Source organism: Manacus candei, unplaced genomic scaffold, assembly GCF_025592945.1.
Source record: "Manacus candei isolate 608988 ecotype Guabito, Panama unplaced genomic scaffold, ASM2559294v1 h1tg000011l, whole genome shotgun sequence".
In the NCBI taxonomy this organism is placed as follows: Eukaryota; Metazoa; Chordata; class Aves; order Passeriformes; family Pipridae; genus Manacus; species Manacus candei.
The window spans coordinates 10,760,615-10,787,208 of NW_026138059.1; the positions used below are offsets into that span (position 1 = coordinate 10,760,615).

General features: G+C 39.3%; 1 protein-coding gene across 4 annotated transcripts in view; it reads left to right on the top strand.

Moving 5' to 3' along the window:
- The first annotated feature begins 1,561 nt into the window (after positions 1-1,561).
- Positions 1,562-26,594, top strand: part of ARHGEF10 (Rho guanine nucleotide exchange factor 10) — a 112,256-nt gene continuing 87,223 nt past the window's right edge. For 2 of the 4 annotated variants that reach the window (XM_051778082.1, XM_051778085.1), the window contains exons 1-2: positions 1,562-1,686; positions 14,225-14,300. In XM_051778082.1, the coding sequence (XP_051634042.1) occupies positions 14,264-14,300 (37 nt within the window). In that variant the 5' untranslated portion in view covers positions 1,562-1,686; positions 14,225-14,263. Of the gene's footprint in view, positions 1,687-9,753; positions 9,810-13,718; positions 14,301-26,594 lie in introns of those variants that run through there. The other 2 variants (XM_051778083.1, XM_051778084.1) reach the window with 2 other exon arrangements.

Genomic DNA, 26,594 nt, shown 5'->3' on the forward strand with positions numbered 1-26,594 from the left:
AGACAAAGGAAAAATGTAGGAAAGGGTGGATTCATCAAATGTTGGATGCCATCATTGCTGAGAACACAGCTGTGTTGGGCAGGACACATCTCCAGGATGAAGGACTACTGCCTCCCTAAGATCTTGCTTTATGGTGAACTTACCACTGGCTGCCGCAAGAGAGGAGCCCCAAAGAGGAGATACAAGGACTCCCTGAAACAGCATCTCAGCCTCGGCCACATTGATCATCATAACTGGTCTACTCTGGCCTCCAATCGGGAGGTCTGGAGACACACCATCTATAACGCAGCTGATGCTTTTGAGAACGCACGCAGGATCACTCTCGAGGAGAAAAAACAACACAGAAAGAATTGTGTCTTGCAGAATATACCACCTAAGGAGTCTTTCTGCTGTGCCTTTTGCAACCGGACATGCCTATCTCGTATTGGCCTTTTTAGCCACCAGCACGCTTGTAACAAACGTGGGTAGAGCCCTCCCCAAATCTTCATTTGTGAAGCCTAGCCATGATGGCGATGATGATGATGATGATGGATGCCATCATTTACTCATGTGATGATAATAAATTTATGTATTTGGGTGTATTTGGCGTATTTTATTACTGGCTGTAGCATTGGTGCACTGAAATAGGCAAGGATCACTGGTGGATGATGTATGGCTCTTTGAACAGCGTTTAGCTCAAAGTTTTCATTCTTAAAAGTAGTCCAGAGATTTCAAATAATATTTAACAATATCAAAGAGTTGTAATGACTTATAATGTATTTAAGAACTTATAATGTACTTAAGAGCATTTATTTTCTTCAGTGTGTGGCAGATGTGTAAAGGGATACATTTTCAAAATAATTGCATCTTGTAAAGTTTTCTTTTTTATTTTAAGGAAGGGGCACGTTGTCCTGAATGTACAAGTCGTTGGTGTTACTTCCAGGATAAGAATTCCATACTTGTACAGCACACATGCATTCCATGTGTGGGTGGCTGTGTGGTTGGCTTGGTCAGTAGTCTGCAGCGATGCTCCCTGGGAGGACCATCACACAACAAGGATGGGGAAAGAGCAAAAAGACTCGTTGTGAGGTGCCAGCGCCTCTAGCCAGCCTTTAATTCTGAAAACAGGGTTTCAAGTGATAAAGAAGATTAAATTCCAGTATAACGCTGTGGCCCAGTGTGCACCCTGGCGTGCTCAGGGGCTATTCGTGAGCGTGAGGCTGCGGGGAAAAGCAGTACCGTCGCTCGTGTGCCCAGTTCTCCATCCCCGGAGAGCTCCGCTCTCCCCCCGTTACACCGAGCCCCCCCCCGCAGCAGGGCCCCGGGATGCGCTACTGCCCCGAGCGGTGTCACGTGCGGCGGCAGGAATGCGGCGGGGTCCGGGGGGAACGCGCTCTGCCCGGCCCGCCCCGCCCCGGCCGGCCGGCTGCGCCAACCGGGAGCCGGCGGGCCCTGGCGGAGGCGGGGGCCGGGAGCGGCGGCGGCCCCGGGCGGGCGGTGACGGCAGCGGGGCCGCGGCGAGGCGGGGCCGGGCGGCTCCCGCCGGGGCTCAGGAGCTCCCCTCGGCGGCCACTGCGAGCTCCGCGGCGGGCGAGTGACGTGTCCGCGCAGCGGGGCAGCCGCCGGAGCGGAGCGGAGCGGGCCGGGCCGGGCCGGGCGGCGGCCGCCTCCCAGCGCCTGGCGGCGGCTCCGGCTGCGGCAGAGGAGGTGGGTGTTCGCTCCGGGCCGAGGTCCTGCTCCGGTGTTAGTCACGGAAAGTTTGGTCCTCGGAGGGTGGGCTCGGTGTTGGGTGCGGAGACGCCCCTCGGGGGGCCGGGGCAGCCTCGCTGGGGCTGCGGGGGGCCCGTGGCGGCGGCTGGGCACGGCCCGGGGGAGGAGAGGGAAACCCAGGGGGTGAGATCTGTCATTAAAGAGGTTTTGTTCGTGCAAGGCGGGTTGCTGAAGTGAGGGGTCCCTAAAACGCATCGGCGCTTTGGCCAAACTTCTCGCTCTTGAACTGGGGAAGTTTTTTCGCCCAGGTTTTCGCGAGGGGTTTCTCGCGTGTGCGCCGCCGGCTCCAGCTTCCCTCCCCTCTCCATCAGATACGGACAAGGCTATGAAAAATCCAGCTCCCATGGGGGCTGGAGTTTTTCCTTCCCCGTTTTTCAAAGCCGGTGCCGACCACAGGTTTTCAGTTGGCATCTGCAATTGAATTGACTGTCTTAAAACAGGGGAAAATGTACTTCACAGTAAAAACTGCCCTTTAATGTATTTTTTTTCCAAGGAGGTTTTGAAATTGTCTTTGGTTTCTTTGTAATTCACGGTGCAACTGTTGAGAGGAGAAGTTATATAGTTGTTTGTGGTGATCCCAGACCCTATAGTTGCGTTTGCAAGATGCCCTGTGCTTACAGGGTAAGGCAAGAACAGCTTTCAGAGATTGTCTAGTCATTCACCTGGGCAAGTGAGTGAGCAGGCTGTGTCAGTAGGCAGTACCAGCTGCTTGGAAAAGCAGCTACTAATAATTTGTCCACGGCAAAGGCTTGTTTTAAAGACCTTTAGGAGGTGCATGTATTTTTGACCAAAACAATTTTATCCATTCTGAATTCTGCCCTCTTTCATTTACATATTCGATCCTTTTTTTTCCCCCACTTCTTTCTTTCCCAAAGCTACTAAGATCATGGTTTTTACCTTGTGCTGGCAGGTTTGAAATTGTTCAATTGCAATGTAAAGAGCATCTTTTTTTCAGTTGTGCAATTAACTGTTAGTATAAAAAGGTGTAGGTTTTTTTTTTCTTGCATGGGTCAAGAAATAAAAAAAGATTGGTTAAGAACTGTTCATGCTAAATAACTACAGTAAGATTATACCACCATGCGTGACTTTGTGGCTATTTTTATTGTAAAGAAAATAATTTTTTTCCCATAACCTTCACTCCACTTGGTGAAGTCCAATGAGCAATCTGTTCTGCAGTAGAAATTAAGTATTACATTTTTTAAAATTTTCTGTTGGTGCTCAGGAGACATAGATTTATTACCTGAACATGGGACACATTGGGTGCCTACAAGTTCAAGCCTATTATTCAGGCAGGGGTTCTGGCTTTTCAAATGTTTTCTTCAATGGACACTTCATTCTTTTCACTTGGGTGATCTGTTTGATCTTGATAATCTGTCTGACTTGCTTTGTTTAATCCATCTTGTCTTTTCTTCTTTCACCCTCTGGCACAGTAGTCCGTGAACTAGTTACATGTGTTTATCTGGTTATGAACAGTAGTTCTTTAGATTTTACCTTGAAATCTGATACCTCTGAAGGCTTTACAATGAGGTTTCAAGGTTTTTATAATATTTTCAGTGGATTTCATAGCTTACCTGTGGCACTGTACATGAGACATGACCTACTGTGTGGGCGACGACAGGTGTCTTGTGATGGCACTGGGTGTCCAGTGTGTGGGACTTCCGTGGCTGATACGCGCAGATGGATGTGGTGGGAGAAAAGACCATGGAAGCAGACAAATGCTTGAGCAATGTGCTGTCCATCATCTCCTGGATGAGTGCCCGGAACCAGCAGGATCCTATGTATTGGACACTGCTGGATATGGAGAGAAGCCCCAGTGCTGCATGACAGGTGTGCATGCTGGCATTGCAGGTCTGAGGCATGGAGGCCAAACGTGCAAATCTTGTGCTATTGGCTCTGACGGGCCAGTGGTGAGCACACCACAGCACTGAAGAGGGGGTTGGCTCCCTCTCTCTGTGCCCAGGAGTTCTCTCTGACCCCGAGCTATGCTTACGCTCAGCAGATAGGCTGTGGTTTCACTCAGCAGATAGGCTGTGGTTTCACTCATCAGTAGATTGTAAAAATCCTCTCCTAGCACAGAATACTGTGAAAATGTCTCTGACCCATGCATGGCAGAGGGGTTGGAACTAGATGATCTCTAAGGTCCTTTCCAAACCAAACCATTCTATGATTCTATGAAAAAATCTCAACACCAGAGGAGTTCTTCAGTTGCTTCAGCTGTTTAGGAGTCCTTGCATAGTTTATAAACATTTGAAGAAAAATAAACTAGTCTAAAACCTGACAGGCTATTGTCAAACTTCATAATTGTTAATGGAATTTAATGCAACTGGGAATAGCACGTTACTCATTTTTAAAACAGGAAGTCTATTAACTGCTTCTATATAACGTAGAAATTATTTTTAGAATCTGTTGTTGAAAATTTATAAACTTCAGTCTATTTCTGAAGAAGCCAGGAAGCAAAATCTGCAGTCCAGGAGAAGGAAGAGCAGTTTTGATTCAGACTTTCAGATTGAACTTTGTGTATTGTGCAGAGCTGTACCCAGTTTATCTGTAGTATTGCATCTGTAGTACTGCACTGCTCTCAGTTTTGTATGGGATGGAGAAATGAGCAGTGTGTAGTACTTATTTTCTTCATATTTTCTAGGAATTTTCTTTACGCTTATGTAAAGTGACTTCTGTTTTACTTTTTTCTTTTTCTTTAATTATGTATTTCCATTTTACAATTTTAGTTTAGAATTGGAGAAGGAATCTCATGTGGAGTTGTCTTATGGCCTCTAAATTTAAAGGTATTTCTTTAAAAATGTCTTTCTGTAAGTTCAGCTTTCTGATTTTTTTTGAGCTGCAAGTGCATTTACGGACTATCCTTGGATGCTTCTTGTGGGATGTCTATTGCAGCAGTTGTACCTCAGAGAACCTTCTTTGGAGTTACAGTGTTTTAAACACTGTGAATGCAATTGTTGAGTGAGTCCTACTTTTTGAACACTTTGTATCTTATAATGGGGTAATAAACGAGGCTGCACTGATAGTGGTATGAATTAGTTTTTCATTTTGAACATATTCTACAAGGTGTGAGGGAGGCATTTTTTGTATCCAAGACCATATCTTGTTAAAATCAGCATTCGTGGCAGATATTTTTTCCCACTCCCATTCCTATTCATACAAAGTCATTCTTGTTATTGCATCTGTTAGTGGAAAAATGATATTGGTAAATTAATTTCTGAATCTGGAAGTAGTTTGAACAAGTAGAAAAGCTGCAAGCCTGGATGCTTGGAAATTATCAGGAATTCATAAACTGAACCTTGAGAATTACTTAGGGAGACTGCAGGTACGTTATGCCGAGGTGGTGCTCTTCATAGTAAGGAGAGGAAGCACATGAGCAAGGTAAATGAGAATTCTCATTATGGATCTATACAAGTATTTCTTAATATTCTTTCTGGTATTTTTTGTTTCAAATCTTTGTCGGTAATGTCATTGTGTGTTTTCATGTGTGGTTTGCAGAGAGCAGAATCTCAGTGACTCAAGTTCTGTCATATATGCATGGAAGGAAACTGCTGCATTATTACCATCTTTTGAGATTTAAATCAGTTGGACATTTGGTGCAAGTTTTACTTGCACCAAAATATTTTGGATTATTTTGAAACCAGGAAGATGTAAAAGTACAACTTGTTTTTAAAGGAGTGATGACAAGTAATGCTAAACAAGGTTTCAAAAATATGTTTTCAGACTTGTGTTTTTAGATCAAAAACTTGATTCATGTTTTATTCTGAAATGCCTGAATCAGCAAGACTGTGGGAAGTGATGCATAACTGCACAACATCGATTCATGTCCTACATGTTCACTGCTCAGTCAGGAAGCCTGAAGCTTAATGTCAAATGCGTGGGTGAAGCAGTTAAGCAGAGCAAAATAAATTGTTCTACTTACGTGCTGCTGAATGGGGGCATTATCTTGGGAAAATCTGTTTCAGTGACTTACTGTACTGTACAATACTTGTTACTTGGGACTCAACCATGAATGTGAACTATTAGGATCCAAGGTCAAACATTCACTCTTGTTTTTTTCTGCAATCTTTTTTTTCCTTGAAATGCATTAAAAAATTGCAGAAATCATATGAATATTTTTGTCCTTATTGATACAGAAACTTCAAGAAAGAGGGTAAACATTATTTCCTCATCTCTAAACTGGGATAGTAAGTTATTGGAAAGTAGATGGCAATATTTAGATATCCTGCTAGGATATCTAGCAAGACTGTGAGTCTTGAGCTTATGTCTCTCATCTTTATATTTTTCAGCTTTTTAAGGCGCTCACTGACTCATCCTCAGTTTTCTTTTAGAATGTTATACATAATATTTAATATTGTCGCAAACTGCGGGCTCACTTTCGAACTGCAGAAGGCTGAGAAGAAGAAGGTCTAGTAGATCATTTCCAAATCAAGGAAAGAGTGAAGACTGCTGATGTTAGGACTAGATGCAGAACTTACGCTTCCATGGAAACCACCTTCTGTTATATATTTTTTGAAGAGAAGGGCTGTTCTTTGCAGGTGCTATTACTATTTTTCTTTCTTGCTGTAATTGATTATTTAAAAACTTCACTACCTGATTTCTGATTCATTTGAATAAATTTTTGGTGTTATAAAAAGAAAATCAAAGAAAATTTTGTTGTTTTTCTAGAGCATGCATTATGACTTTATTATTATTAGATACGTATTTCCATATTTTACTCCAAATATTTTTGAAACTCAGAAATAAGACTGTACTTATATTCTTAATAACTTTATTCATCAGGTGAAATAATTTGTTCATTTTGATGCTTTTGTAATGATCAGGTGTAATGTGTTGTCCTTGATGAGAAACAGCATATTTACTTTTCCAAGGACAGTAATACCCAAAGAGCTGAAAATGTTTTGTAGAAGTGTCTCTGTCAGGACTTAGTTTGCAGGCAGCAGTAGTAACTGAATATTCATTTCAGTATATCCTTTCACTTGTATCATTGGAAAGACCTTGGTGGAAATTTTCATCAGTTGTCATCAGTATCTTGAAAGGCAACCTACACCTTGTAAAACTAGGATGCATGAATTTAATGCAAGTTGGAACAGGACTTTCTTTGCTTTTTTGGTGGATGTGTGACTGAAGTACAGCTGGAGGGGAAAAAGTGCTTATTGACTGTGTCCATAAACAAATAACATTTCCTCCACTTTTGGTTTACATCACAATTGCAGCATGTGAGGATCTTCTCTGACTAAATAATACAAACATTGCTGAGGATATTTCCAATTAAAGCAATACTTGATATCCAGTATAGAAAGGGACTATCTGAATTAAGTTTAAAAAAGGAAGTTACAGAAATAAAATTACTTTTCCGTATGAAGTTACTTGATTACAATCAAATTATAGAGCAAATTGAGAAAAATGTTCCTAGTGTTCATACATTTTTAGTTTGCTTTCATGTGCGAGATGGAAGATCATTGTCTTGACTCAGTAACTCAGTTCTCTAGTTTGTGTGGCACAGAACAAAACAAATCAAATCAGTCTTGACTTAAAGCATATGATGCCATTGTTCACTTTTAATTCTTCAGATTCTTGCATTTTGTTATGGTACTCTTGGCCTCCAGGATGGCCTCCAAAACCTGGGGTGATGCCCATCTTCTTCCTTTGGGTATTAAAACAGTTAGCAGGACAAAAGATGGGAGCAAGGCTCATTCACTAAAAGTTAGGTGCCCTACATGCATCTTCAGGAACGTCTTCCCTTCCCTGGTTTCAATAAATTTTTATCCATACTCCTCTCATTCCTTAAAATTTGTAGACCATGGCTTTTCTATTTGTAAAGTAAGTATATTGCTACCGAGCTTAATAAGACTATATGCTCATGTTGGATTCAGCAAGGTCTTTTGCGGAATGTCATTCTAATCTGGGTGGGTGTTCTGCTAGATGGGTGGAAACCTGGTGGGATGGTTGGTTTTAGAGATGACTAGTTGGTTATAACTTGAGGCTGGTAACCAGTGGAGCGCCCCAGCTGTCTGTCACGGGATGTGTCCTGTTTAATATTATACATGATGTGGAAGTGTACCAGCCCTTGCTCATGAAGTTTGCAGGTGACACCAAACAGGGAAAAAGAAGAGGGCAGTGGATGTACTTGAGATCTGGATTGTCATTCAGAAGGACCTGAGCAGGTTGAGGAGCTGGAAGGAACTCTGTGGAATTCAACAATCACGAGGGCAAGGTTGCGCACCCGGGAAGGAATGTCTTCTCCAAGGGAAGGGTTCCTCTTCACTCAGCACTTGTCAGCCCACACCTTGAGTATTGCTTCCAGTTTTGTGTCCACACTCCATCCCGCCCAAGTACAAGAGATGTGGATAAAACTGAACAAGTTCAGCACAAGGCTGCCAGAATGTCAGAGGGTGGTAGTGCTGCGCTGGAGGAGAGTCTGACGGAGCTGAGGTTGTTCGGCCTGGAGAAGAGATGCCTCATGGGGGCCTGATGGCAGTGTGCTTCTGCCTGCTGGCAGGCTGTCAAGGTGACAGGACAGCAGGCTGTGCTCCTAACTGAAGTAAGGGTGGTTCTAACTAGATATAAGGGCAATTTTTTTTTCTAGGAGGACAACAAAGCAAGGAAACAGGATGCCTGGCAAGGTCATGCAGTCTGTCTTTAGAGATTTTCAGTATCTCAGTAGATAAAGCAGCCTGGTCTCATCTGGTAGCTGACCTGGCTTTGAGCAGCGGGTTGAACTACATGACCTCCTGCCAACCTGAATGAGTCTATCAAGCAGTGATTCTCTATTTTGCCTTGCAATAACAACTGTAGAGGGGAAGAACATAAATATTAAAAATTTAACAGTGCTTTCTGGTTGCACTGTGGTCAGGATCCCTTGGACAATTTTGCAGATGCAGTCTGTGCTTTCTACCTCTTTTCCCCTCCTCTAGATGACGTACTGAGCAGGAATACACTCTAGGTGAAGAAATGTTGTAAATAATAGCCTTTAGAAAGAAAGACTAGAAAACCAATCTTCAACCATGTTTTTGGGGTGTCTGTGTAGACTGCTTCTTGTTCAGGGCTTATGGCTGCTGTGTTGTTCTCTGACTTTGAGCAGGATGCTGCTTGGTGTGAGAAAAAAAGCCAACTAGCTTTTGGGGAAGTGGATTCTCTATGCATTCTGAAAAATGTGCGTCCCTGCGGATCTGACCTTGTTTGGATTGCTGTGGGTAATAGAATTTCTCCCAACTTTAACTGAGCAAGGATCTGAGTTTCATATTAATTTTCTGACTAAACCTCTGTACTTCCTTTATTATTCTATGGCACATGATTTAGGTAATTTACTTCGATAAATTTAAGAATAAAATTTGTATAGAACAGGACTGTTACCTATTACTAAAACCAAATATACATTAAAAGAAATAATGATCAAGTGTTGATATAGACTTCTTCCATGGCTTACAGCATGTGATGGGAAGCTGTCATAATATGAATGCCTGCTTCATTCATACCCACTGTAGATACCTCTTAAAAAAAAATCTACGGTCTGTGTTTCATAGGCATAACTTGTATGGAAAACAAATTTTACTTTTTTTTTTTTTCTTTGTAATGGAACCTTCTTTATATACAGGAGGAAAAAAAAGTAAATTAACCTTCTACCTTCTACATTCTTTTATCTTGTCTTTTCTCTGCAGACCTGGAAGAGTCTTTATATCAAATTTCAGCGAGATTTACTTCCCAATGGGAATTCTGTAATTATAGGTGGAAGAAGACTCAATTGGGCATTACACAGCAATATTCACTAAGTGATGAGGACACAAGAGGTTTTTAGACATTCATGGGCTTTGCTTTCACAGTTTCTCTTGTTTTGGTGTTGGTTTTTTGAGTTTAATTTTCAGACTTCAAGGCTTTCTCAGAGACATTGCTGCTTGGACTAAGCTTTCTCCATGAGTCACAGTTCCTTGGAAGTCAGTCTCCTTGATTCAGCTTCTGTTTCCTATGATAAAGTGTTCATTGGCTTATTCTCTCTCCAGTGTTAAGAATGAAGAATCCTGATGTTGCTGCAGTTATAGTGCACACACATACCTAAGGAGAAGGTATGTCAATCAGCTTTACAGTTCTTAGGGTGGTGGAGCTGAAAAAACTTGGCAGCATGTGCTCCCTTGGGAGCTCAGTGTATGTGTGTATTCAGATCTGTGCCCCCAGATCTGAATGCTGCACTGCCCCGTAATTTTGGCCGAGTTTGTGTCAGTCCCATTTCTGTTACCTACTGACCTCTGCACAAGTAGCGATTTTTGGAAAATAGTTTTATTGAAGTGGAAATGCAGATGTTGATCAGTATTTGTAGTCCTGTAGCTGAGAACTGATGGTCTGTTGTTTGTCCCACAATTAGAGGAAATCATTGAATGAATTGTGATGTGCAGACCTGGTTGACAAGCCTAGTCCTGGAAGCAGAAGGAGTTACCAGAGGTTAGGAGAAGGAAAACTGAGTCACAGAGAGGAACTCTGACGTTCTTCTGTAGTCTTTGGATAAGTATGAAGGTGCCTTTGTCTCCTTTGCTGAAACTGCCATTTGCTGTGGAATCAGAATTTTAGTCTCACAGATTATGTAGGTGTTAGCACTCTGAGGTTGTGAGGTCTGCTGTGGAACATCACAGACTCCCAATTTCCTTCAGTACCAGCTTTCAAAGGTGCCTTCAGTACCACGGTCAAAGGTGAGTGTTCTTGGTGGAAAATTTGAAGTTAGTTGGGAGCTGTTCTTGGGGTTCATTTCACATTTGAGCAACTCTGGCTTCTGGTGTGAGTGCCACTGGAAATCTGACTGCTTCGACTGTGCGGGACTTCTCTGCATCAGAAACATCTGATTTTAATGTGGTATTTTAATTCCTTTTTTTTTCTTATATAGCAATTTAAAATTTAGAAAGTTAATGGGGAACTCAATATATTGCAGTATAATGAGGGATTTGATTTTCTTTTTTGTTCAAAAATCATGCATTTAATATGATTATTCCCAATTTTTAATGCCAAACTTAGGAAGTTACTAGCTGGAATAAAAGCATGCTACTGTGCTACAAGTAGGGATTTTTTAACAGTAGTAGTGGTCTCTCAGCTGAATTGGTCACGCATCTGGATGCCAATGGGAAATCTTAAACTTTGGGTTAGATAGCTTCAAGAGCTTCTTTCTGTCCTAGCGTTTCTGTGACTGCTATGGAAGGAGCCTGGAAGGGTGTGGTTTGAGTCATTATATAGAGGTTATACCATGTTTGAGAAAACAATTTTGTGGAGGGAAAAAAGCTCCATATTTTTATAACCTCTGTGTCATGTCCAGTAGGTCAGGGCAGTTGTTCAGTTACTCAGATTCATAATTTTATAATGGGATACACATGAATATAATAGCATGTGTGTTTCATATTTAATAGGGAATTTTTTCTATTTACTGTTTTTAAATACTCTTGGAACAAAATTTTAATATTCTGTGTCTTAAAAGCACTTAACTGTTAAAAATTTCATATAATTTTATGCTAAACCAAATGACATCTACTCAGTGGTCTCACAGTTGCATCTGGAATTTAGCATTCAGTGTGGGGCCCCATTACAAGTGAGGGACTAGCAAACTGCAGTGAGTCCAGTTAAGGCCACTGATATGGTTAGGGATGAGAACAGGTCAGAAGAGGCTGAGGGAAATGGGTTTGTGTCTTTTTGAGAAGAAAGGACTGAGGGGTATTGAATTGCAGTCTTCTGCTTCCCAAGGTTGGAAATAAGATGGAGCCAGGCTTTTTTCAGAGGTGCACAGCAGGAGAATGAGAGGCAATGGCTGCAAGCTGCTGCAAGGGTAATTCCAGTTGGGCATATGGGAAAAACTCTTCCTGGAGTGGCTCATTAAGCACAGGAGCAGGATGCTCTGGGAGGTGGTGAAACCTCCACCTTCATGGGGTTTCATAACTTGGAGGGACAAAGGCCCTGAGCAATCTCATTTAATCTTGAAAACACCTGTCTTTAGTGTATGAGGGAACATTCAGAAGTCCCTTTTAGGTTAATTTGAGCTGTTATTTCCATGATTATTGTCTGAATGCACCTGTACAGCTGTGTGCTGTGTAACTCTGTTAGCAGCAGAATCAGTGGGTAAAACCACATGAGCTACGAATGCCAATGTACCATATGCTGCTAGTCAAATTAAATCATCTGCCTTAATCTTGATTTAAACATCTTTAACTTGAGTTAGTTCCCCTGCCTCTCGATAGAAGAGTGAAGATCTTCTCTTTAAAATATGCTGCTATTAGAGATTCTTCATAAATGTGCTGTCTGCTACATAAAATGAGAATTATTTTATTTTTGTGGAGGGTATTAATGGAATGTATAATACACAAGCGCTCTTTGCTGCTGCAGGGCTTTTTGTAGCAGCTAAAAAGTAGAGAAAAGTATGTGGAACTTCAAGATGAATTAATGCAATGTATAAATCAACCCCTGAGGCATTCTTAAGTGACAGTGTATCTTTCTTCTTGTGAATAACTGCACTGTTCAGATAGGAGCAAGCAGGTCAGTGGCTAGTACTCTAACACTGGGTCTGTGTCCTTCCTTGACACAATTCTTGTGTAATTCGAAGCATGCAACTGTGAACTAGATCAAAATGGAAATAAAGCTCTATAGCTCAGCTCTGTCTTGTTAATATTTGCTTGTGAGGAAGAAATTGATTTAAAAAATCATTGTTGAAGTTAACTTTCATAGACGCTTGAAAACTTGTATCATATGTTTAAATAAAAAAAAAAATACATCCTCAAAACCTTTTAGCTACTCTCTTAAAGATGCATTTGGAAAAGGTGCTGAGACTCACTTTCAGAGATTTCCTGGTTATTATATGTTTCACAGTTGAAAATCTATGCTCCAGTCATGATGCAGCTTTAAGAGAATAAAGGGAAAACCTTTTCTTTAAACCATAACTATTGCTCGTTTTGGCTGACAGTTTTGGTGTGGCAAGATGCATTCCAGACATTTGTAAGCAGGAACACGCCTTGGAGCTCTGCAGATAGAAATTATAGAGAGGCTTTAGAAGGGACACTGTATAGTGAAAGCATGTAATGTAATTTTTTCTGTGTTGTAGATAGATGTTGCATATGTGGGTGAATCCTTTTGGAGCCTTAGCTCTGAAACTACTTGGTTTTATCTAAGACTGGATTAAGAATTACCAAATCTTAAGACAGTTTAAAAGGCAATTTTGTTTGCTTAGTTGATACAAGTGGTAATGAATTGTCTCATAACAATAGGATCTTGCTCTACCAGATTTGTTACCCTTCCTCATACATCTGTCCTGATGATTTGCCCTTGCATACCTAGTGTTAGGGAGGCAAATTTTGTGGTACCTCCTAGGGCTGGGTCCTTTTTTTGAAGCATTTTGTTCCATTCACTGCCACTTCTTCTGTAAGTGACAATTCATTTGGCCTCTGTATCCTGATCCATTTAGTCTATTATTACTCCATTTTACCTTGAATTTTACTGTCTCCTTCAACTTACTCTTTTCATACTTGGGCTGAGGAGACTTTGCAAGGGCTTGAGCTGTTTGTGTGCCATTGCTGGCAGAAGTGTTACCTTCTTCAGGTTAACATCTGTGGGCTACTCGAGAGTAGGACATAAAATTCAGCATTAGCTCTTCCACTGTCCTGTGGGGCTTTTGGAAACTTACTTTTCCTCCTCAGCCTTGTTCTGAAATCTGTCTTTTTGACATGTCTTTTGAGTTAGAGTGAAAATGGTTTTGGGGCAGAGTATATACATTGCTTAGCACAAGAGGTTTTCCTTCTAGATGATACTAGAATGTCACTGTTAAGTAGTGTTATGGGGAGGGAATGAAAATGTCATGGGTTCTCTCCCAGTGTGTATTCAGGACCAAAGTATGGGAACGCTTTGTGAGGTTATTCTTTTCCTTAAAACATGAGATCAATGGCATTTGAGAAGAGAGGAGGAAAGAGAAGGTGCTCGGGAATCTGCTTGCTGGTACTTCATTCTTCTCAGGAAAGGTGAAAGTAAAGGGGCTCAAGCAGAACTTTTTAAGATTGGAAAAAAAAAAAGAAGAAGGAAGTGGTGTACAAAGTGCATAATTAAAACTTATTTCTGATTGCCAGGTGGAGAAAAGCATCATCAAAACTGAGGAGCTTTCTAGAATTTTTATCCTTGTCCCCTTCATGAAGATTTTGAAACAGAATATGTGCTCCAACACTGAAATAACATGTTTTAGTAATCTGCTTGTGATTGTCACAATGGGAGCTGCAGAGTACCAAATAGTTTAAAAACTTCATCTTTCTTCAGCTGGCTTACTGAGGTCATTAAAGGAATTGGCTCCAATTCTGAGGGCTGTATACATAAAAATTTGGACTGGATTCATATTGAAGAAGCCAGGCACATTTCCTCTCTTCCATAATGGTATTAGCTAATAAGTATGAGCTTAGCCAAATTGAAAAGGAGTGTCTCAGTATTTGGAAATTATGTTCATCTACAAAACATGTTCCCTTCATTTTTGCAGGGTTTTACAGTCCACTAAAGTTGCGGTGGATACATTAGGATGGACACAGAGGATTTCCCTCCCCCACCACCAGAAGGTAATGGAAATAGTTTGGAGTTTAAATCCAATTTTGTTGTAACAATTTTATTATCTTTCCAAAACTGTTTTTCCTTCTCCAACACTCCCTTTCCCCATATCACCCTAAGGCTTGGTCCCAGTGGTATTCCACTGAAATATGAACTCCTGTCATCTACCCAGTCTTGTTCTTGAACTTTGCTTGCTGGTGTAGTTAGAGCATGATGGGAAGAAAGCTGGGGAGTAATTGGTTCTTGCAGTCCAAATCTGCAAATATGTGTTTTCTAAAACAAATCTGTGCAGTCAGAGCACAGAGGGTTACGGAAGAGTATTTTGGGTGCTGGACTACGGGACTCATTGTGTAAAGTTAACACCCAGTGCCTGTGTGCTGGCAGCTGAGTGGCCACTGCTGTAGCCCAGGTTTCTGAGGGCACAAAGGTAGGATCTACAAAGACACCATGTCATTGCCTTCTGTGTTTATGCTCTAAGAGAACATTACATGCAGCTGTTTTTTTGTCCTGTTTGATTTCCTGTAAGCACACCATCGCGTAGTGCTTGTTATTACGTATTTTAATTCTTAATAGGATTTGGCTTTTGGTAGTTGGATGCTTCATAAAAGTATCATGTGTTTGTTCTGATCGTCCCAAAGCACCAGTTTACGGCAACATGGACTATGGAGACCTGTCATTGAACTCGGTACAGCTGCTTTTATTTTGGTAAAGTTGCAAGTATAGTTTGTATAGATAGTGATTTTTCCATAAAGTTTTCATCTGTTCCTTATATAGGACAACATTACTTATGGACTTGTACTCTATTATATACATTGATATATATATATGTTAATATATGTATAAATAATATACATTATTGCTTATAGGAAATTTCAGTTATTGTTCACACAGAACTCAGATGAAGCCATTTAAGTATGAAAGAGGATTTAATCTTAGTTTTGTTCAGCTGTAACTCTTTAGGAATTTGGGAATTGCCATCCTAGATCTTTTGCTTGCTCTACATCTTAGACACTGTTGCAGACAGAGGTCTGTTACTAGGTGCTAACTAGGGAATTGGGAATGTGAAAGAAGCAGAAACTTGTGAAATCAGCTTTTAATGGGTTAGACTACTGGCCAGCATTATGGGCAGTTTCATTAATGCTTTGAGATGTTGCTGAGGTTATTGTTGGCAAAACCACTTTTGGCTGTCCTTGTCCTAATCAGTGTGGTCAGGACCCTGAATTTAGCTCAGTTTTGTTTAGTGACAGTTACTGTGAAACTCCCTTTACTGGATAATCCATCTCCAAATCAATGCAGTGCTGTGAGGGAAGAGTCATCCCTAAGGAATCAGTATTTCCACTTGAGCAGGGGCTGCTGTTTTTCAAAGAGAGCCAGTAATTAGGGAAACAGCTCCAGCTTTGTGCAGCATGTCAGTTTGTGGGATACTCTGACAAGATTTCAGGGTAATGTAGTTCAGCATGATTCCAGAATTCAGAATTTAATATAAATTGAGATTCTGCTCTACCTGATCTTGTGTCAATTGATGCTTTTTTTTTTTTTTTTTTTTTTTTTTTTTGGCAACAAACTCCCCAGGGGGCAACATCAAGCCTGACAGAGTTCAGGAAGCATTTGGTCAACATTCTCAGGCACATGGTGTGATTCTTGGGGCTGTCCTGTGCAGGGCCATGGGTCAAACTTTGATGATCCTTGTGGGTCCCTTCCAAAGCATAATATTCTGTGATATTCCTCTCCTCTCATCTCAAAATTCTTGATTGGAAACTAATGGAACTTGTATATTCTTTTACTTCACCATTGCTAATTCTCTTAAAAAAGCATATATAAGGATTATCAGTGAAGATAAATTTTAATTACACTAAAATACACTTTAGTTCACTTTCTAGATAATTCTTGTGACCTATTTTGCAAGTGGAACAGAAGTGAGGATTTTAGGGTCAAGTACAACTGCAAATACATATAACAACCAGAGGAAGGAAACATACAGTATTTTTTGTAATAATTGGGGGGTTATTTTGGATGCATATACACTGGCCCACCCATGGCCTGTTGAAGGGGTGAGCAGAACCTGTCGCTACCTTCAGATGGTGGGCATATTGGGTAGGTTATTGTAACTTGTAGTGAGGAGGAGGCTGGGTGCAGAACCCTTTGCTACATCATAAAAAAAATATTTTTAGCATGTGCATAATGGTTATAAAATCCTACGCCCTTGACACAGATGAAATCAATTGCTTTTATTTTTTTAAAAAAAGTTCTTATGACATTATGGAAATTTTTTCCTTTACCTATTTGTTGTTCTAACAGAGACAGCTGTAGTGCTGAAAGTCATGTGGGTGCCTTTCCATTTACAAGTGTATACCATGCACTACAAATCTCAATTTTATTCTTGTCAAGTAGGTTTTCTATGGTTTTGACAAGTAAATTCCACGAGTTTATTTGTATCAATCCTAATGTATACAAAGGGGAAAAATAATAGTAAACTTTTATCTTTTTCGTGGGGATGTTGTGAGAATGTATATGAAAGCAACGTGACTATTTAAAATTAAATTAATGTCTTTTCGTTAGCCACAACCATCTGAATCTATACCTTGTTTAAGGTAAGATACAGCTAAGGTCGGTAGTGGAGTTGCGTCTGCCCCTACTTGATAAGGAAAAACTACATGCTATAAAAGAATGGAATATAATGTATTTATTTAGTTTATTATGCTTATGTAACGTAGCTGTTCACTGGTGTTTGGACATTCCATTCATGCATTGCTAATTAGGCAGTGGCAAGTCTGTGCTAGCTAATTTCCCTACTTCCGAGCAAATTCAAGTACTGAGTAACTTGGAAAAATTACTGCCTGTGTTTCTGTTCTCTAGACTGCTTTAAAAGAGTTTCTTCTTCTAGTCATTATTAAAAATTTCCGAGTATTTTTCTCTGTATATGTTGAGTGAAGGTATTTGTTAGCAACCAGGGAGCAGTTGGAGTGGGATAGATGCAAAGGCTTCTTTGGGTAAGAGCAAAATCCAAAGAAATACTTCCAAAATGGACACTTGAGATAATAGGGTTAGCTTGTGTTCCCTTCTTTAGTGTGTCTCTGCATATGAATTTATGTGTGAAGTGTGAGTATCTAAGATTTCATACATGAAAGATTTCCATGGGTATTTTGTGAGATAAAATAGAGGATGATTCTTGTTCTGTCAAAAAAAAAAAAATCCTTTTTCAAAAAGCTAAATGGAAAAAGCAAATTTTATCATGGCTGTAAGTTATAATTATGCTTTTAATTGGTTGCTGTAATGGAGTGTCCTTAACCAAGCCCGTTTAGACAAGAAAAGGGTACACTGCAGACTGTGTGGGAAGGAGTTACGAAGCTGGTAGTTCCGAGAATCGGGAATCACATCATGTCTTTCTTGTAGAGGACTTAACTTCACACTGACCAGGTAGGACTGGAGATTGAATGTTTAATGCTAGGGTGGTGTTTATGTATGATAGCCTGTGCTTGTGCTATTACTACTTTATTAGGAGATGTCGTCTCTGGCTGTTTTTCATTCCTCTACTTGGAAAACATCTGGTGATCTTTCAAAGTGGAAGTCCTTCTCTTTAAATGAGGACTTGAGGGGTGTTTATCAGGGACTGTTTCCAAAGGAAAGCCAGCTTTGTTTGCTTGGCAGGATGGATATCTGACAAACAGCTTCTTGCCCAAGGGAAAGTGGGGCAGGGAGCAGGGTGTACTTTGTTAAGTAGGTTTAGTTTTGCATCTCTGAATATGTCTGTCTCTCACTGTTTCTGGTACATGGCACTATGCCTCATATGATTTCTCTGTGAAAACTATTAGAAAGCATTGGGTGTATTTCCTCATACTTGCCAACAATTCTCCCGGTTGTCGTATATTCAGTTGCCTTTTACAACAGTTGTAAGACCTAAAATAAGTTTTAAGCTCTTTTCCATAATTAGTTGAGTCTATCAAGGTAGGTTAATATATAGTGATGAGATTTGAAGTGTGGCTGCATTGCAGTACAGTTCTTGAATCATGAACAGTGGTATATTTTGTTTCATATTTACAGAAAATTAACATGATTTATGTTAAAATTTTAAAGTGAAATACTGAAATTTCAGTGTCTGTACAAGAACATTATGAGAATTAAGTTGAATTCATAGCCTTCATATTACTGCCAAATACACTCTTTACCTGAGAGAGAATCAATTTTAACTCTTTATTTCAGAAGGGTGAGGTACCCTTTAACACCAAGTGTAGTGGAGAGCTGGATGTTCACTCACATACACCACTGTCCCCAGTACCTCGGGTAAAGCTAGGTGAAAAACCTCATTATGCCAAAGTTTGGGATTTAAGATGTTCTTCAATGAAATTAAGTTTGGGTTTTTTTAACCTGAAAATAGAATGAGGATATCTCCTAGACACCGATTGTAAAAGCATTTTTTACACATTTTTATACAATCAGCTCTCTAGAGCTGAGATATTTTTTTGTTCCTGATATGGAAACGCAGAGCAAAGAGGACAAGGACTTAAATTTGGATATCCTGTATGCAATTGCGTGCTGTGATTGTGTCTTTCCACGGTTATTTTTTGTCATTTGCCTGCCAGTGCTGAAACACTGAAATAGTCCTAGTTCCTCTGTCCATGAGAAGGAAGTCTGGCCTGAGTCTGCAGGTAAGAGTGAAGTAGAAACAACTGTACTCTCATAAAAGTTTCCATTGAGATGACTTCACAAGAAAAAAACCTTATAAAAAATTTTTGATTAACTCTAGTAAGGAGCTGCTGAACCGGTGCTGTGTTTTGCTGTAGAGATGACTGTGTTTCTCTGCTTCGAGAGCTACTTTTTATTCTGCATCCTATATGTATTTCTTTCAGATTGCTTAGTTAACTTTTGTGCTGTTTTTGAATAATTTTGGAGTTTATTTAAGTTTAAACTGTTTTATAAAAAGCTAATTTTGTGACTGAGAAAAGTGGTGGTTAAATTTGGGCTTTTTATAATATTGACAAGATGTTTCATGATTTAATTGATGAAAGTAGAGAACAGTGATGGCCTTATAGTTGTATTTCCTTACTCTAATTGGGGGATTGAAATAAGAACATTGCTTAAATTAAACTGTAGCTATAAAGGGAGTTGGTCTTGTGCTAAACAACATAGTTAGGTATCTATTTTCAGCATACAGACAGTTACAAATGATGTAAAAGGGGAGCCAAGATTTCAGAAGAATGAGAACAGAATATGAATTGTAGTTATGAATGGTTCCTTGTTTTTGAAGCTGGCAATAGCTTGCTGGTGTCCACCATCCCATCTGTAAAAGAACAATTTATTTATTTCTAAAGGTCACATTTCTCTCAGTAAATGCAGGAAAATGCATTGTTTAAGGTAAGGATCAATTATTCTTTGTGACAGTTCAGACAAGTTGTGTAACAAAGAGTAACAAGAAAATTCCCGTTGCAAAAAAAAAACTATGGTGTCACATGTCACTCCTAATTATGTGCTTTTTCTTCTAGCCAAGTATATTTGAGTGTTGGGAAAAACAAAAAAAATATTATTTTGAAGAAAAACAGTAAAAAACTCTGCTAGATGTTTATAATGTATAAAATGATCAAATGTGATTTACCATTATGGATTTCTTGGAGATTGACTTTATTATTTTATAATTTTTGGTATTTTCTTTCTGATTAAGAAGTTATATTTTGGTTTTTTTTTTCTGTTTACTCAACTGCTCTGTAAGGTGACTTTACTGCTGGCCTCAACTTGCTGACTGTGTGCAGGGACAAGGCCCAGACATGTTTATCAGAAAGAGTAGTCGATGACGAGTTAAAGGCCTTTTGAAGGATTGGACAAGACTTGATCATTGGTCTGGGGTAACTAGTATTGATTGCTTAAAAAACAACAAAAAAAATTGTAAAGAAATTTGTGCTGATTTTTGGGTATTTTTTTCTATGAATAGTTGTGTAAACTAAGCTCCAAAATTTTAAATTCAAACAGTGAGCCAAGATACAGGGAGAAGGGTGAGGTGTTTTTTTTTTTGCTTTGCTTCTTTTGCCTATTTAGGACTTGTATCTATCATTAACTGGCTGGGATAAATTGCTGGCAAAGAACTGAAGGATTTGTTGATTTCTTTTTGAGTTTTTTAATTCTGTTTCACTGATCCCAATAAATATTCACTAACCATGCCTCAAGCCTCTGTGATGATTCTACTCTATAGTTTACAGAAAGAAAAACTTTTTTTATACATTGTTATAATTCTCTTATCTTGTACATGAGCATGGATAAAGGCTTGTTTGCATTATGATCATTTAAATAGAGTGTCTGAATTATTGAATGAAACATTTATTAGGTGCTGCTTGCTTTTGCTGCAGAGAGGAACAGAAACTGTGCCTAGCAATCTGAGGAAAACACACTTGATAAACATTTTTGGGAGAAAACTTCTCCCACCCTGTATATAGATTTTCTTTTTTCTTCCTCACTGAAATAATCTTTCCAGGAAATGTGACCTTGTCATAATTTTGTTAAAATGGATACAGAAGATGACTTAGTCTGACAAAGAAGGATTGTTGCAGGAATATGTGTTATTGTTAAATAGTCTGTTGTTGAGCTCAGTAACTTGGTTTAGGTGAAAACATGATAGATTCTGAATAATCTTCTGTTACACAGGTACAAGTTTCTCCAGGGGCAGTGTGGGGAACAAGGCAGAGCTTCCTTCCTGCTCCATGGCTAACTGGAAGGAGGCAGTGAGAATGGCTCTGAAGCTCATGGACTGAAAGGTCCCAAGCAAATACCATTGTTGCGCAGCTCAAACCAGTGTCCACTGAAAGGAAAGAATTTCTGGTAGAGTCTGTGCTGAAAGGGTATTGTAAAACAGGATTTTGGAGAGTTCAGTCATGTAAGAATTACTGTTTTCACAAGTTTGCTTGAATTCCACAGGCATCTTTTTTGAGCTCTAAGAGGATCTTAGTATGTTAGGGCAAAGAAGAACAAGATGTATTCAAACAATAATTAAAAAAATACTAAAAAGGGGATGCTATTAAACTCTTTTCCCATTAGTTGTTGGGATAATGGATTTGTAAAATTTTGCATATATTACACTTTGTTTACAAATCAATCTATCTGAATAATTCTCTTTACGCTAGGTGAAGTGGTAACAATAGAAAGGAATAGGTGAGAAGCCAGCTGAAACACAAAATATTTCCAGTATTGTCCTGGATTTACTAAACAAAACCATTCTGTTCTAGTGTATACATATTTGTATAGTAAAAGATACAGTAAGTTTCTGCAAAATTTAATTTCTAGCTTGTTTCCTTGTCCAGGATACATCAAGGAGAAAACACAAATAGTTGAATCTAAGTTATTTTTAAGCATGTGAACAGGTTGCGTGTGGTGCTTTGGGTGTTAGATGGAGTTATTGTTGGGGAAAAAGGAATTTTACCAGTGTGTTCAAAGAGAGAAATGGATTTCTGAAACCATGTGCATCTTGTGGGCCCTGCCTGGGCTGCTGCTGCAGAAGGAGGCTGAACGTATGAACAGTCCATGTCAGCATCTGTTGGAAATTAAATGCTTTCAGGTGTTCCAAGTTCTGATTTTGGGGAGTACCAGCAAGTGCTTCAGTTCTGACATTGCTAGATAAAGGGTTGTTCAACCTGGACCAATGACTCAGAATTTAGGCATCCCTTTGCCTAAATCATCTGAAAGTTGAATCTAGGAAATATGTACAGTTGCTGTTAAGGTAGAGGAAGAAACGTGATCTAAAAATGAAGTCAAATCCCTTGCTACTTCAGCAAGATCACAATTTTGTTAAAATTAATACAGGGGATGACTTGGTCTGACAAAGAAGGATTGTTGCAGGAATACTACTCATTGTTATATAGTTTGTTGTTGAGCTTAGGTGTTGGATCATGTCTAGCTACATCTTTCTACCAGGCAGACACCCTGGAGACCTGAAACAGGGATACTTCATATCCAGAATGTGTCAGCCTGGTTGTATTTCAGCTTTTTTTTTTTTAGTATGATGATCAGTTTGTGTACCTGAACTGTATGTTTTCTTTCTGTAGAAGTGGGACCTCCTGCTCCCTGTTTCAGGTCTCCAGGGTGTCTTTCTGCTGCTTTCTGCTTCATGGGACTCCCAATTACTCTTGAAGAGCTTTGAGGCCAAGGTATTATCAGATGATACAGCAGTTTTATATTGCTAATTAGAATTAATCAGACTGTATGAGAGAAATGTATATGCCTCAAACCATTAAATGGTAATTGCTTTAAAGTAAAAGTAACTATTTGGAAAAGGAGATATTAATAGATAATATCTGATAGGAAGAAAAGTGTAGAAATAAATAACAAGACAGGCTGCCCTCACTAGTGGAAATTTCCTTAAAATTAGTTATTTTTTCACAAATATATTCACTGCGTGGTCAAAATACATTTTCTAGAAAATTTTTTTTTTTTCCTCACGTGGTATTTGTATCCTGTGGTTAGCCAACATGCTCTGCCCTTTCACTGCCAGAGCTGGATACTTCATTTTCTCAAGTCTTCTGCTGTTTGATTTCTGTTTTATTAAAGCTCTCTGGTTTTCCTGTTCCCTGTGTGGATTGTCTGTTTGGACAGCATGTTATAGGTGAGTGAGTGGTTCATGTTCACAGGAGCTTAGGCTGAGCTCAGCTGTGCACCCATCATCAGCACCAACCTCACCAACAGACATGTCAGGTGGCAACGTGGCTTTTGTGGTGTGACTGCTGTGCCTCAAGTCAGGTGCCTGGTGGCATTTATAGCAATTGAGGCTTCAGTATTGTTAAGTGTATTAGTATTTCTTCAATACTGATGGAAAAATAATAGCTTTTAATATGGATAGATGCCTTTCAGCACAGAGAGGGGTCTCCCATGTTTTCATGCAGATTTCCAAGTAGCATCTGTACCTGCTTTCTGTGCAGAATCAGCAAAATTTCTTGGTGAAATTTGAATATCAGAATCTACTAATAAGATGCTGAGGTGGAAGATACCTGCTTGGGGTCAGGCTCAGTCTGTGGTTCTGACTGTGGCAGGCAATACCAGTGTCACCAGTGTGTTGAGTGTAGAGGCAGTTAAAGTAAATGGGCAGAAAATGCTGATTTTACATAGTGGCCTTTCTGGTTATAGCACAGACATCACTGAAAAGCATCTTAAGGAGTTACAAAGGAGTACAGGTCTGCTGGCGTTGCTGCCACTACTTTCTGGACAGTCTGGTTCATGTCTAGTGTTTTCATTTTAGACTTTTGATTTTTTGCAACTTGATTCTTTTAAATTTTAGCTAATTAAAGCTTAAATTTTTAACATGCGAGTAGTTTGTAAATTTCAGGGTTTTTTGCTATTTATATTTTGCTATTTGCTAAATCTTTCCTAACATCCAGAGGTCTGGGCTATATTTCAAGGAATGCAATTTTTTAGCATTAGGCATGCTGTTGTGAGCAGTCTCTGAAACTTGAACAGGCAGATTCATTGCTCTTTTGACTCTGGTTTTGAGTTACTTTCTCCAGAAGAATAATATTTGTTGTGCATGCTTGACAACATAATTAGTATGTAATGTGTGTATTTGCAAAATACTAAAGAGGCATTTTACTTATTTCTTTGTAGTATATTTGCAGGGAAATCCTGTTAATTCATGTGATTTTCTTTTGTTTCCATCACTGGAAACACTTTTTGCATGAATGTGTACTGTTTAGTTTGGTTTGGGGTTTTTTTGTAACTCTTTTCCACAGAGACTTGTAGTGCTGATGTTGTGGTCATGCTTTGGATGTGTGTGTGAACTGTGTATAATTAGCAGTGTGCCTGCACTGCAGGGACCTGGGTTTCCTGCAACACCAGCTTAGCACAACTGCAGGTGAAAGGGGAAAGTCAGTCCTTGGCTCTGATCTGCTTTGCATAGGAAGGAGTGCTCGCTCATGTGTTTATGCATACACAGTTTTGTTTTAGATATTTCTTTTCCCCCAGCAAAATAGACACTTTCCACCTGCATGGCTGTGTGAGGAGCTGAATTATGGGTACCAGTAGTGTGCTCGTGGATGTCACACCTGACTTGGAAGTGTCAGTGAAGGGCAATGTTTGCAGAAGCACTTGCTCCTAAAAACCAGCCTTCCTCTTTTGGGGTCTCTCCTGCCCTGCAACTTGCCCTTCTCCCTGCCCAGGTGTCAGTAGAGGTGTCCTTTTGGGAAGGGCAGAAGAGCGAAGTGTCAACTGGGTACCACAGTGAAGGAATATTTAGCTTTAGTTTTCTCTCCTGATCCTGAAGAACTAGTGGTCACGAGTGGGAAATGAGAGCAGGTTGAAAATAGCTATAGGAATGCAGCCTAATCAGTGCTTACAAGCTGGGAGAAATCAGAGGCTATCCAATGGTGACTGAAATTCTTAAAATCTGTCTGCAAGTCCCTGCTGAATATGAAACAACTTTCATTTTCCAAAGGTTTACAAGTTGGCCAAATTGGGAACTTCTGTAGGCATGAGTGTTTCCTAACACAAGCTTCACCTTCCTGACAAATGCCAAACCTCTGCTACAAAACTTGACCTGAAATAAAAAGTGAACAATTTGAGATCCTGTTCATCCTGGAGGACAGTCAGCATGGTGTATTTGGGCCCAAATGGTTAGTTGTACAAAAGTAATGATAACTTTAAAAATTCAGTCATTTCCTGGTATCTGCATGCTTCCAATTCTTTTTTCTGTCTAGTGCCTTGTACACTTACATAATGAGCTGGGCAGATTTTAGTTGTCTAGGAATATGAGTCCATAAAGGAAAGTGTATCTCATCAGAGAAATCTCTGGAATGTATCAAGGTTAAATAATAAGTGCTCAGATTGCTATGCCTGGTGGTTTGTTTTGACTTGATAACTTACACAGGTTACAAATTTTATAATACCAAAAAATATTCTGAGATAACGAACTTTTAAAATATTTTTCTTTAACTGAAAAGTTTTGTGTATTTGTAGGAAGTTGAAACATTTGGGGAATTCAGTTTGAAGGAAGGTGTGTCTTTGCAGCCGTAAGTGTCTTGTTGCAATCCAAAATAACACAAGTAAAAAGGTAAATGTTTTAAAAGTGCACAATGGAATAAGAGCGAGCAGCTCTTGCCAGCCTGCTTTAGGTCCATTTGTATTCATATTTTTTCACTAAATAATAGCTGGATATGTTCCAGTTGAAGCTTTGTATGCTTATTTCCTTCATTGGTCTATATAAGGTGGTCATATGGTAGAAGTGGATAAAAATGTTTATTGAGTCTTTTAAATATAATAGATGCATTTCATCTTTTGTTCCATAGTTCCCTGCTTACTTTAATTAAAAAAAAGAGTACAGCTGATTGCAAAGATTACATTCCTGATTATACAGAAGCCTTACTTATATTTCTAAAAATATTTTTCAAACCTTAAAACATAGGCTAAAGTATTCATATTTCTTGATGGCAGTGTGCCTATGTCCAGTGTTCCAGGTCTATTGTTACTGGGCTCCAGGCTGCTAAAGTGTTCGTGCTTGGGTTTCTATTTCATTATTCCTTTGTCATGTTTTTTCATTGAAGTTGACTTCTTCAGGATCATCTCTGATTTATGCAATTACAAGGGGGGATAGAGATTTGAGGTGCCTTTTTTTTTCCCCTGTGTGTTCTCATTGTCTTGAAAGTTCACTTGATAGTAAGCGCAGAGCTTTTGTTTTAATTCTGTGTCTCTAAAATAAACCATTTAATAAAATTGTTAATGAAGCTTCACTAACTTAGTCTGGGCTTTAAAATTAATGTCACTCCTTTAACTCCTTAGCTATATTACTTTGAACTATAAATAATCTAAGGATAATGAATGGGAAAGCAGATGATGCCAAGAATGCTTTGCATTTGGCAGAGTGACCAAAATTTGTTTAAATTTGCTTATACCCCAGCAGATCTCTGTAAACACAGTCTAAGTGAGCTTGTTTTTGAAGTGACCTTTAAGAAAATTCATTTCACTGAATAATATACCTCAGAAAAAAGTCATAAATCTCTGTGTTGTGCTAACAACTATGAGAGTATATATTCCTTTTTCTAATTCTAAATTAGCCCTTTCACACTTAATTTAACTTGAAGACAGTTTTTCCATTATATCAGATTTATTTTTTCATGCTTTAAAACTCCAAATAGAAGTTTCTAGAAGTGCAAGAATTTCCCTGAAGCATTTGCAGAGCTTCAGAGTGGTATTGGCATAAGATGAAAAATTTTAATCAATTATTGTATTCTCATTGCTCTGGTTGGCACGCGTAAAATTATGGATGTGAGTAGTGGTGAAAGGGCAAATTGGATTTTTAGTAACTAATTTAATAATTTGAAGTAATTCCAGATAGACTCCGTCAT